Source organism: Nanorana parkeri, unplaced genomic scaffold (assembly GCF_000935625.1).
Source record: "Nanorana parkeri isolate BGI_ZX_2015 unplaced genomic scaffold, ASM93562v1 scaffold4, whole genome shotgun sequence".
In the NCBI taxonomy this organism is placed as follows: domain Eukaryota; kingdom Metazoa; phylum Chordata; class Amphibia; order Anura; family Dicroglossidae; genus Nanorana; species Nanorana parkeri.
The window spans coordinates 4,412,039-4,425,897 of NW_017306272.1; the positions used below are offsets into that span (position 1 = coordinate 4,412,039).

Consider the following 13,859-nt stretch of genomic DNA (forward strand, 5'->3'; position numbering starts at 1 on the left):
AGAGAGAGAGAGAGCAGGCAGGCATAGGTAGGAGTGATCTATATGAAAATAAATGGAAAATGTGGATGGCAGATATTCCTCTTGTCATATTGTATATCATCCCAAGCCCCCAGAGTGTTCTAATGTGACAATCCTCTGTGTAACTTTTTTGATTCTGCAAATATATTTAACAACGAGGCAAATGTGTCACTCTTTCCAGCACTTCGCAAAGGAAATTAATATTTCACCAGGGCATCCTCCGGACAGCATTAAAAGATTACTACAGGTTAAAGTTTATTAGTTATAAAATACCATGGTATTCATATAATTGCAGACTAAACAACTGTTGACATTTTACATATGCCAACGAGTTCATAAAAGATCCATGCATATGATTCACACATTGCAGCTCCTCTGGATAGCGGGCGAATTTACTCTTAGGGCAAATTGCGGCTGATGTAGCGCTAATCTCTCTAGATAGAAAAGCATAGTTATGTTCTACGGACGCTGGTTCGCGTTGTGCCAAATTCCTACCCCTATCAGGACTGTCTCCAGGTTGTATACATAACAAGCGAGGTAATTACATCGCACCTAGAATATTAATGCACATCATAAACCATTGTAATTAACGATGACAGCCGAAAGGCTATACGCTCACATTAGGCCTGTTTGTGTCGGGCATGTTCATTCTTTCATTCTTCCTTTTTGCTTTTCTTGCTCCTCTTTTTCTTTTTACCCCTATTTGTTCGTATCATATTTATTTCAACTTTGTTCTGATACTGTCAACCAATATTTTACTTTCTCCAAATTAATTAACGATTCGCTCATTTTTGCATTGTCCTTTCACTCATTCTCTTGTAAGTTAGGGAAGCATAGAATCATTGTCGCTTTATCTTCGCTTCTAATACAATTCAATGCTGAGCTTCTTTGTCTTCTTTTTTTTTTTTTTTTTTTCTAGCTTCAGTGTCTGTAGCCTGATCAGGAAATATATTCGGTTATTTTAAGCCCTGGGCTCTAATTGCGAGCGTTCACTCTGAATATTAGTAAATAAGGGGGAAATGTTATTAAGGAGAAGATACTATAAAAGAGGTCCAAGCTCTTTTGTATATACTGCAGTATACAACCCCTGGAATTAATAGAATTGAGGACACTGCTTGGTAGTATTACGATGTGATTCTTCCTACAAACCAGTGCTAGCATTACTTGTATGCAACAACGTCCCCTTCTGGATGCACAAGGTCAATGCAGCATTGTAATAGTGCTTAGCATGTGTGCAATTTACATTCACGTAAACATGTTACTGTTATCATTATTTTCCTTTTATTATAATTGCAGCATTACGTTGACACAATGCTTTTATGTTAGCATGCATATGTACCTATATGTGTAAGTTTGAAGGCGAGGGGATTCACCCAATCATTCCTGGTGTACATAGCGTATATAGTTGATACTAAATATTTTTAATACGAATGACAGAAGATGTCTGGATCTATTATCATGATTATAATGTATGTACTATAATTTTTTTTTTTTTTAATTTGCGCAAACGCGTACACCGTTTAAAAAAAAGTAATTCTCTATTATTGCAAGATTAGTTATCTCCCCCTTGCTATTACAGTATTAATAATGTGTTTAGAAGTAAATGTATGCTCCGGATTGTATATAATATATGAAAGAAATAATAATTATGTACTGATGTGTCTATAGTGTCTAGAATCTAGTAAAATGGCATTGCCATTAGAAAGTGCTTGATGGAAACTGCATTACATAATATTAAATTCTAGTGTGATTCACAGAGGAAGTCTGTATCTTACATAAAAAGAGTGATGCTTCGCCCAGAAACATCTTGTTAGTACAGAGATATTGCTAGCTATAAAACGCTGTACAATTATATGCTGATTAGCTACTCCAGTATTTTCTGATCTTTTTCATTCTTAAGCTGGTTACCCCTAGTGGAACAGGTTTAAATAGGAGGAAGCATGAGCTTTCATTCAATATATTACTTCAGAGGGATAAAACACACCTTGGAGGTCAAGTTCAAGGTATTACATCTACTTGCAATTACCTTCTGATATAAGGAGACAAGAGTCAGTCTCTGTTAGGCCACAAAAGTGCATGATATATACTTTGCAGTACTGTCCCTCTAACTTTAAGTCCCTGTTGTCCTGTCTACAAGCTCATTCATCTCATCCCCGCACAGAAAAAAAATACTCACAATGGCATATTTGTGTCTTATTCTTGTGCCAGTAGGAAAAAAAAAAATACATGAACAAAGTCCAATGGCTGACTCCATAGGTAGTGCTTTAAGGCGATGGTTTTGTATTTCAATGGTTCTTGTTGCCACATATGTGGAAAGCAGACTATTCAGTGCGTGCCAGACGGTCTAGACTGCTCGTTTTCACAGCCCCGCAATTGCCTGCAATAATCTCAGACTTGCACCTGTAAATGGCCACTAAAAAGAGACTACTATATATAATTAATGTAGTAGAAAATGTGCAGGGTAGACCAGTACATAGTCATCAGCTCATAAGAAAAAAACAAAACTAAAATGCATCCACTGGCAAACAAAAATAATAATAGCAAACAACAAATAAGCATGACTAAAAATGTATATCCTTGCCAATGCTAACAATTGTATCAAATGATATGTTTCTCAACAAATAACAAATGTAGAAAAAGAATGTGTTATGAGAGTGTGTATGCATGTTGATAACGTGTGTTTACGTCGTGTTATGTGCGTGTGTGGAGAGTAATTGTTTTCTGCATGGCTAGATAACATCATCTCTCACAACATTTTACTAGGACATGTGTGTGTGTTGTGTGTGTGTGTCTGTCTGTGTGTTATATATATATATATATATATATATATATATATAAAAAATAATCTACACTTGATTGGACAATTTAAGTTAATCATCACTTTTTTTGTGTGTGAACATTCTTAACTCCTTTATTAAATCAGCCTCAGTGTATCTATATAAAAAAAAAAAACATTGCACCAGTGATCTATAGGGCTAAAAGAAACATTTATAAGTACAAAACACAAAGACAGACAAAGTAACACACATATGGATAGATAGATAGATAGATAGATAGATAGATAGATAGATAGATAGATAGATAGATAATTAGATATGTGTGTGCCGAGCTTTTACTTGAGATGTTAAGTGTAACACAGGAATTTGCAGATGTAATCTATATATAGATATATTTGTTTGTCTTGATTTGACACAGCATCTTGAATCTTAAGGGAAGTCGCAGGGTTCATGAGACTAGTTGTCATTTGACTACAGCTTTCTTGTGATATGGCCCTGATTCAGAGGAATAAGTCCTGCTAAAAGCATGGCATCCAAACAAAGAGATGGCGAACACACCAAGCTCATTTCTCATTGCAAGTAACGACACAAGCTGTAGCATGCATTCTGGGTGATCACACAACAACACAATGCGGAATATTTCTGTCCAGGGCAGGATGGAAAAAAACCACATTCTAGTGATATTCTGTGTGTGTCTATGATCGTGTGGGGAAGCTGCTCTCCGTGGATGTGGAATAACAAGTCCCAAGGCCAAACCAAGCCTTATTGTTAGTAGAGGTCTGTATGTTAAGGTCAAATACACGAGTGCAGCTTTGCTTTCCCACAAACACCTCTCAGATGATCTTTTCTCGTTGTACACATTACGCAAAAAAGCTAAATGAGCGAATCCATCCCTCCCTGCACACCCTCCTAGACCCCTAAAATAATTGTAGGTATGTCTGCCTTATCTTTTCATCTTCTAATGCTTTATCCGAATAATGCTAATTTCTGCAAAAACAAAAGATGTTAAAATGTGGAGAGGACGTCAGAGATTGCATGTAGGTGGCGTCTCCTGTGAGTCTCTGGCCAGGACCAGCCATGTCTGCTCTGACACAAGCTAAAGTTGACTGCCAAAAGTGCCATAAAAACCGCAGGTCAGTCTACAGCTCTGCTCACTTCTTCTTGACTCGCCGGCTTCAATTATAGCCTTAAAAGCCCCAATACAAGTGTAAGAATTTGTTTTTCTTCTCAGAGGCGGGGCGAGCCCTGGCAGTGGTGGCGCCTTTGTTTCCAGTCAAAAGAGACATCTATCTATCTATCTATCTATCTATCTATCTATCTATCTATCTATCTATCTATCTATCTTTCTATCTATCTATCTCTATCACTGTATGCATACCGTTAATATGCTGTATGTACATTGCATTGGCATAGACCTAGCCTGGACACACAGAAACATACATGTTGCAGTGAAATCCTATTCCAAATTCTAAATGAGGAATGTCTAATTGTTGCATCCTCATGACATCTCCTGCATATTGCAGCATGTGTAGCATGCACGTCCATATACAGGAGCTGAATTACTATAGGAGTCATTTGCACCTTAGCCTTAATTCACTTTAAATACCCAATAATGTTTATGCAAATGAAGAAAAAAAAAAGAAGGAAATCCTCTGTTTTTGGTTGGGTATTTAATGTGAGCACTGGCTAGGGTGAAATCACTCTTAGTAAATCAAACCTAGAAAAGCACACACACAGAACAGACAAACAGATACATATTCTTGGCATATCAAACCTTGAAACGATTAAGCCTCTGTGTGATATCGAAGCTTTATGGCAAAGTCCAGTGTAGTGTAAAGTGATCAGACGTGACCCTAGGAAGGAAATAGTAAGCTGCACTTTGGTTTCAGGCACTCAGAGTGGGGGAAGGGGGCATTGTGCCTTCTGTTAGTCGCACTGCACATTCCCTTGGAGCATGGGGTCTGCCCCACAGATCTTTTACTAGACAACGCCACTATATGCATGGTATGCTTTTTTATTTATAGCGTTACATTGCAGTCTTATGGAGAGGGTGCAAATGCGAGCTCGCTTCATGACGCAATTTATGCTGTGCCTTCCCAATGCGTTTTTTTTTTTTTTGGGCACAGCCTGGCTGTGATGTTATTCCAAGAACAGGAGAGTGCCAGACAAAGCCTTTATTTTGTACTCATTGGGACTGATATATAAATATAGCATGAGGGATGTCTTTATTGTGCGGAGAATCCCTTGTCTCCACACTATGCTCTGCATGCTCAGTCCATACCCGGCATGGCTCTAGGAAAGGCACACTCACAGAGATGTAGGAGAGAGAAAAAACCCATCATGAGTTACATTTCAGATTACATGCTTCTATGAACCTAGCAAGTGACGATCTGTTGCTTCCCTTGAGATGGCTACAAAGAAAAGGGTCCATAGTCGCAGCTTGTCAATTTCAACATCTGATCACATGACCAGCACCTCCCTGCTAAGGATGGGGATAGATTTCCACGTCAGCTTACGTCTTCAAATTTCTACTTCACGGATCTGCTTCAAAGAGGCAGCTGCATTAGAGAATCATGTTAAGCTCAGCTAATGCGGACAGCCCGAGGTAGCCTAATGATGGATTTTGATGAGCGTGTTCCTTGTTCCTCTAACATGTATTTGCCAAGTTGCACTTACTACGTCTCGGGTCCAGATTTCTCCAGCCTGCCTTCCTTTTTACCCCAAACCCCTTCTTCTCGTCCCATGCCCTATTCCTATTCTTCCAACCTACCCCAGGTGCAGCCTGTGAGAGAGGTAACCTTCAGGGAGTATGCCATTGACACCTCCAGTAAGTGGCACCCCAGGAGCAATCTGCCCCACTGCTATTCAGCAGATGACATTATGCACAGAGACTGTCTTCCTGCCTCCAACACTGCTAGCATGGGGGACATGTTCGGCAAGAACGCCTCCAATGTCTACCACCCCAATGCCAACGTCTCATCTAATTTCTATAGCGCAGTGGGCAGGAATGGGGTGCTGCCACAAGCCTTTGATCAGTTCTTTGAGACAGCCTATGGCAACACAGAGAACCAGCCCTCGGACTATTCTGTGGACAAAAACAGCGAGAAACTTCCAGGACCATCGGCCACAACTTCAAGTTCGGAGCCCTGCAGGGAGACAGAGGAGAAGGAGAGGAGAACGGAGAGCAGCAGCAGTCACAGCAGCTCCCAGTCATCTTCCGGCAACATTGAAGACAAAGCCAATAGCTCCAGTACGTATGAACGCAGCGCCTTGCCTGTCACAGGCTCTGCAATCTACTGCAACTGCTGTTAAATTTTTATATGCTGTTTTATAAGCATATAAGGTTTATGGAGGGCCTTTAGATTTCCCCCAACAAAACTTTGTTATAAAAGGCAAGATCACGTGTTTAGCACTGAAATTGGCCGTGAAATACCAGCGACCAATAGATGCCTTAAGACAATCCTTCCCCTTTTTTTTCCCCTTTTAAAACTCTGGGGTCGGTTTTGTAGAGAATATAGTCTAAGAATTTACGCCAATAAAATTACGCACAAAGCATGCCTGCATGCTTTGATATCGATGTGATGTTGCTTACCTTGCCAGCAGGACTTCTCTGCCACTTTTGGGGGCTGTAAGGAGGCAAACAGGTGCTGTTTGGGCAAGCTGCAAAACGCTCAGCACCCCAACTGCTTAGCCTTAGGTATGATATTTAAAGTAGGCGCTATGTCAGACAGTTGAGGGTTATACTGGGTTTTAACTTCTAGCAATTAACCTTTTAGGGACAGTCAGTGTTATCCCTAAAAATTAGCATTTGGGTTAGAAATGTCTGTGAAGGTTCTCATTCTTGCAGGTCATGCTATAGCGGATAGTAGTAGTTGGTGACATTTAACTGGACTTGTCCTATAATGCTGCGCAACATTGTTCCAACATTATAGAAAAAGTACAAGTGAATGTAACCAACTGCTATTGTACATTAGGAAGAGTCAGTTTTATCCCTAAAAATGTGCATTTGGGTTGAAAATGTCTGTGAAGGTTCTTATTGATGCAGGTCATGCTACAGCTACCGGTAGTAGTAGTTGGTGACATTTCATTGGACTTGTCCTATAATGCTGCACAACATTGTTTCAACAATATAGAAAAAGTACAAGTGAATGTAACCAACTGCTATTGTACATTAGGAAGAGTCAGTTTTATCCCTAAAAATGTGCATTTGGGTTGAAAATGTCTGTGAAGGTTCTTATTGATGCAGGTCATGCTACAGCTACCGGTAGTAGTAGTTGGTGACATTTCATTGGACTTGTCCTATAATGCTGCACAACATTGTTTCAACAATATAGAAAAAGTACAAGTGAATGTAACCAACTGCTATTGTACATTAGGAAGAGTCAGTTTTATCCCTACAAATTTGCATTTGGGTTGAAAATGTCTGTGAAGGTTTTTATTCATGCAGGTCATGCTATAGCTGATAGTAGTTGGGTACATTTAACTAGACTTGTCCTATAATGTTGCCCATTGTTCCAACAGTATAGAAAACGTACACGTGAATGTAACCAACTACTATTGTACATTAGGGAGAGTCAGTTATAGTATTACTTCATTTATTTAAAAAAATAACAAATCACAAGTACAACAGAACAGACATTAACCCAAGCCCTTTCCCTGTAGACATAGGGTCTACCCCACAACGCTCAACAAGGCTAATCCCCCGTGGAACCACCAGGTACTGGGAACAACAGTAAGGATCTGAGTGGGCAAGTTATATATGGTAGAGCTAAAATCCTGGGGGAGAGTCAGTTATAGTATGAACCATCTATAGATGTATCTATATCATGTTGTGTGATGCATGCATTCATATAAGTGAGCATTCCCTATAAAGGAATTGTATTTGTACAATTGGATCGGCCAACTCTGCATAGATACCAAAGCTGCAAACTTTGCAAACTAATGAAATGATTGGTATGGCATCCAATATTATTATCTTGTATATGCACTTGTTGTGGTTTCTCTGAATCTCAAGGCGTCAATATGCAAGTTAATAAAATATTCCTGTATTACCATATCATTTAGCTGCTTGAATACTATTAATAGATTATACTATAGTTTCTATTGTAGTACACGAGTCATAAAAAATTATATAATCAGCAATATAAATAGAGGCTGTAAACACGTTTTGTTTAATAGAGCCCATAAGTGCATTACTTTTTAACTATTTATGCGCTGGGTTGCGTGTAGAGCTGCTGAGTCTCTGAAACCCTCAGGGTACAGTGATTCAGTAAATGACTTTTATTGGAGGGGATTGTAAAGCACACTATAACACCATAACAGTATGGTATTTATTCTTGTTCCACAGGTGGACAGCGTACCCGTAAAAAGAGGTGTCCTTACACCAAATATCAAATTAGGGAACTGGAAAGGGAGTTTTTCTTCAGTGTCTATATTAACAAAGAGAAAAGGCTACAGCTTTCACGAATGCTGAATTTAACCGACCGGCAAGTCAAGATATGGTTTCAAAATAGGAGAATGAAAGAGAAAAAAATTAACAGGGACCGATTGCAGTATTACTCCGCCAATCCCCTCTTATGAGAGTAACTGCGTTTCCCCGGATCTGCCAAATACTTTTGTTCACGACAAGGTCAAGCCACAAGGTTACATGTATGTGGATGTGCGTGTAACTTACAGACAATGGGAAGTACCATTTGTTCATGAGCAACACATCTGGAGCTTCTCTGCCTCTGATCTTGTGTCTGGGACATGTGACGGGAAGGATAAGGGTAGCAGTGCTCCTTCCATTTTCCAGCGCCATATGCTTGGATAAAGGCAATCACCAATTATTGACACACGTTTTGGGTTGTGCTTATGTAACTGGACAAGAGATATTTTCAGTTTGATGTTGGTACAGATTCTAAAGGACCAATTACAACGTTCAGATTCGGTTATCATGTTGTTGCTATATGGCAAGTCTCTTCTGTTTGTGATCATCACTACCATGGAAAACAATCTTCGTCTAAGAAAATGTACTGTTCCAGAAGCTGTTATTATTGCAATTAAAAATCAATAGGTCATGTGGTTTACTGGTTAGTTTAATTTCCAAGTGTCCTACTGTGTTGGTTCTTTGCGATCCTATCAGTCACAACAAATGTCACCAATGTGGTCTAAGAAATATGCACTTTGTTTGCTAATATCAATCTTTGTCTGGGACTGGCCTGTGGAAAAACCACAGAAATATCAGACAAGCCCTGTATCCTATTCTAATCTATTCCAATCAACTGTGCAGCCAGACAATGACATAGCCATCATACACAGGAAATGATCAATATTCTGCAACAGTATATATCGTTCCCTTATACCAAATAAAAGCAGATCTATTATTTTAATCTAAGTATATGCGCCCAATCCATAGATTATGTTTAGACTGAATCTCATTTAAATATATATATGAATCCTAAAAGAACCAAAGTTATTAAAAGCAATTATAACAGATATTTGAAAATATATATGAGTTTATTGGAACACGATGCTCTATTTGTACTATCTCTGTTTGAATGTACGTTTCATATGTTTTACAAGTAAGTGTAAATAATAAATGCCATTTCGTAATTCATTCACAACGTGTTTTATTTACACATTTAAAAAAAAAAAAATTTGTAGGTTTTACCAAATGATCATTATCATTTTTTTTCCTTTTCTACACACCCGTCTTTAGGTTTCTTTTATGGTAATTGGGATATTTTGCCATAGATCACGTAGTTACAGGTCATCTTATGTCACTGTTTACTTTCAAATGCATATTTGATATGTATATAGAGTTTGTTCCATGCAGTTTTTGCTGGGATGCATGTAAACAGCAGGAACACGCACAAGACAAATAAAACTGGTTGGAAGTACAAAGCTGTTACCTTGTGTTGCCTTCTTCTATGCACATTAGGTTACACCTGCAACCTATGATTCATAATCTGCAGGCTGCATGCAACGTGCTCCCACTTTTAATAGATTTCTCCAGTAAATGCTGACGTTTCAGTCTCAGCCTGACGAGGTCACTGATTGAGAATTATTGATTGAGAGATGGATTCCATTTTCATAGCTATTGTCTTGGAGTATTCGTTTTAGTGGCCTACTAGAGGGGAAAAGGCAGTAAGGTTGCATCCAAATAACCCATGTTTTGCTGTTAATACTCCTACTGTACCCTTACATCATAGATGGGTTCATTTTTGCAATCCTTGTAAGTACTGGTCTGTTTTTCTTTGATAAGAATGCAAACGTCAGTGCTTCAGTACACCATTTATTTTTTTGTTATAGGCTGTTTGTACATATTTTATTGCAGAATGGCTATCTGGCTTTGAACTTCTGTTGAGCTATTGTTGGACCTCGCACATAACCTTGAGGAGAGTGTCTAGGATTCTGCGATCCCCTATTGTTTACAGATTTCGTTAGTGTTTATATGTCACTACTAGAGAAATGTCAAACATTGCCCAGGCTGACGCATATCTCTATTTGTAAAAACGAGTGTTTAGTGTTTCTCTGTCAAATACAGAAAGGTCTAAATAGCATCAACAGCATTCTAAAATAAGAAGGTAGACTAAAGAACAGAAGAATGTCAAAGAGAAGTTTACAGGATATTTCCTTTCTGGGTTAAATATTAACTGGTTTCCCTTGCAAATGCTCTAGACCCTAGAGGCCTGCAGTTTATCCGCCAGAGTCTTTGGTCTCCTGACCCAATAAAAGCTCATGCTCTGTGTTGCTAAGGCAATTCAGCAATAAAACGTGTCTGTGATTTGTGATTTGCATATTTGGAATGCGGGGCTATAAACTAAACACCATGCAGCCATTTTTTTGTGAACGTGATATCAGTGCTTTCCAACAGTTGCCTCAATGGACACTAGCATCTCTTTAAGATGACAACAGCAAAAAAAAAGGAGAAAATAGTTCAATTGACATGGAAGCAGATTGGCCACAAGATGGCGTTGTCCAGATCAATGTCAAAGCCGCTATGCCAGGAGAAGCCAATGCTAGAATCTTGGCCTTTGTTCTCTACTTATCAAGCGAGGAGACTGCAGAGAAATAACATGATTTGTCTCAAGAGCAAAGTTTGTCAGTCACTAATTGATTAAAGCAAGCTGAATGTTTGGAAAATACATGTACAAATGTAAAAACAAAAATAAGATTATTGTGATGGATAAAGCATATAAGGTAAGTCACTGAATACCGAATTATTCCCGATAAAGCTATATACAGTTCAAATTTGTATTCTTATAAACGTGCAATGCTCCAATTATTTAATTCACAGAACAAAGTATGTAAGTATGTATAGTGCAACTGGATTAAAAGGGATCTTGTTAGTTGTGATATGGCGGAAGCTGCCACGTGTTTGACTACCAGCATAAATAGGTAAAAGGACAGACAGACATGCAGATTGACTGTCAGACAGATGTATAGTGAAACGTTAAAACACAATTTATTGATCAACTGTTTTCAAAACGTTATAGCAAAATAAGGTGTCACATTACAGATACATGAATGCCAAGCATTGCTCTCAATGATTATCCATGACTGTTTTCAGTAAGCAAAACCCTATGCAAATGTAGTCTGTACAGCAATTGGTTATTCTATCAGGTATATTAATAGTGAATACAAGCTGTACGGTTATTTGAGATTATACATTGTTAGTTGCTTAAAGTAAAAGCACATAATGGGTATAATTTGTGCAACAGATGAGGTGTAATCTTACTACCTCTCTTGGCACACAGTGTTATCACAATACAAAAACAATTATGTTTGGTTACATTTTAATAACAATTTGGACTGTAAAAATAATGATAAATAAAGGTTATTAGTTATTGTTGCAAACTGTGTTTCTTTGAAGTCGGTCCAGGGAAATGTATAAATACTATAAAATGGCCAATAAATGTAGGGCCAAAAGTATTGTATGACCCACTATGATGGACTGAAAACTAATGTAACCGGATAATTAATAGCTAATAATAAACTAACTGAAAAAGGAAATGTATGTTGGTAACATTGTAACTGCCCTCCAAGGAGACATTGCATTAAGCTGCCGTGCATTTCACATAGAACAATAACATTTATACGTTATCATTTTTAATTGATAAATACTACGTTTTAAAAAATATCATATTTGTTTTAATCCAGTCTTCCAGAATCATGGCACATGATAGGGCCAATTAGCTTTTAGATGAAGTCCCACATACCTGATGCCCATTTTCTGAGGTTTTATTCCTACCCAAAGAAAAACAGCATCTGCTACCACAGTATAAAGATCATTCAGAAGTAAGGAAATACAAAAATAACAAATTCGGTTATGCCATAAAATGAAGTACTTCCTGTTATAATTTATGTACACTGTACTCACAACTGTAACGCCTTACTGCACTGAATTATTTATAGTAAATTGTGTTGTGCCACCCCCTTAATCCACATTTAATCTGACATTTGGTACATATGTTATGTGAGTAAGTATTGTGATTTTAAAATGACAACAGTGTATTGTCCTAAATGATCACTCTAGCTTTTTTGTTTACTTTATGAAATGCTTTTTGCTCGTAGTAATGTTAACCCGTTTTCACTTAAAAAAATCCAATCATGTGCAAGAGCAGTCTGTATTTTTTTTTCAAGTTTCCTTGATTATGATTGGATATTGGAAGTGAACACAAACTCGCTTCACCAAGAGTGAACGTTACTCTTTAGTAAATCACACCCAGTGCTAACATTATTTTTTTCCACATATCCTTGATTTCAAAACACAGAACTGTTTAAAATGAGTTTACCTGGTCATAGCATAACCAAAACCTGAATGCTTTGGTATGAAGGGTTATTTCAAAACAATAAAGCCTCTGCTAATTCAGTTTACATGTTGACTTGAAGGTGTTTACGCCTTAAGGTTTCAGTTGTGCTCCAGTAATAACCAAGCTCTTATATATCTGGGTGTAAAAGTATTATTGTGACATTAAAAGGCATTTGCCACCAATCTTGGCACCAGAGAGCCCTCCATCTGATGCAAAGCACCACCTTGGATTGGGTCCAGGGGAAAATGAAAGTTTTTGGCAACCATACACATTCTTGACAGTTTACAGTTGTCAAATAAGAAAATAAAGACAAAAGCAATTTACAAACTGTCACATTTCAGGAAATCTATTATATAAACACTCCCATATAGGAGCATATGTTTACAATAAATTTTGTTGACCCAGGAATTGTTTTTGTACTAAGTTACTCAATATTGCCATGTACATAGCAAAATAGTGATTTGAGTAGCTATTGTGGAATAATTTTAGTGTTTGCTACGTTTTACTAGCACTAAAGGAGCTGTATGCCTCTTTGTTTATGGGGAGTTTTGAGTGTATAGTTATATTTAGGGCACGTTCTGGAATTGTGCATTTCTTGAAATAACAATGATATCTGGGAATTGTTTGTGCCTTAGATATGATTTGAGATTTGCCCTCTTTTTACACTAGAATGGAGGAGGTAGCTCTCTGAACAGAATGCTGTTGCCCGCATGACTCTGCTAGGGGAAATTCTCTAGTCACATAAGTCCCATTTGTTCTTGAAAAGAGATTCCATTCGGTATTTAAAAAGTAGTTTGGCACAAAGCACAGCTTTCACTCACCGAATTGCTCCTCTAAGCTCCAAACTGACCATTTATCGTTTATAGTTAAGATTTAAATGTGCTGTATTAGTTTTACTTGACTGAGTTTGATGATACTAGTTTACTATTTGCCTTGCTCTTGTTAGTGATTAAAGAAAAGAATGGATCCCGCACACCACTGGGCTATTAAACTTCATGAACTAGACGTGTGCCTGACTATAAAAGGCATCCAGATTTCTTTGTATAAACACATCTGCATGCATCCACTCTTCCATATCCACACCTTTCTTTCTATGATATGCTATTATACAACAATACTCCTGATATTAATTACATCTGGAGGGCACGGGTCTACAACAGACTCTCCTGGGCTGTACTGTTGAACATGGCCCTTGGAACATGTGACACTGACTGAGCCTTTTGTTGTGTCTCACCCAGACACATGAAACAGTCACATTTTTCGTTTA

General features: G+C 38.0%; 1 protein-coding gene across 1 annotated transcript; it reads left to right on the top strand.

The window, feature by feature from the left end:
* Positions 1 to 5,384: 5,384 nt before the first annotated feature.
* On the top strand, positions 5,385 to 8,375 carry HOXA11 (homeobox A11). The gene is made up of 2 exons (XM_018576119.1): positions 5,385 to 6,045; positions 8,143 to 8,375. The coding sequence occupies exons 1-2, from the start codon at positions 5,385 to 5,387 to the stop codon at positions 8,373 to 8,375; spliced, it is 894 nt and encodes a 297-aa protein (XP_018431621.1).
* Positions 8,376 to 13,859: the final 5,484 nt, after the last annotated feature.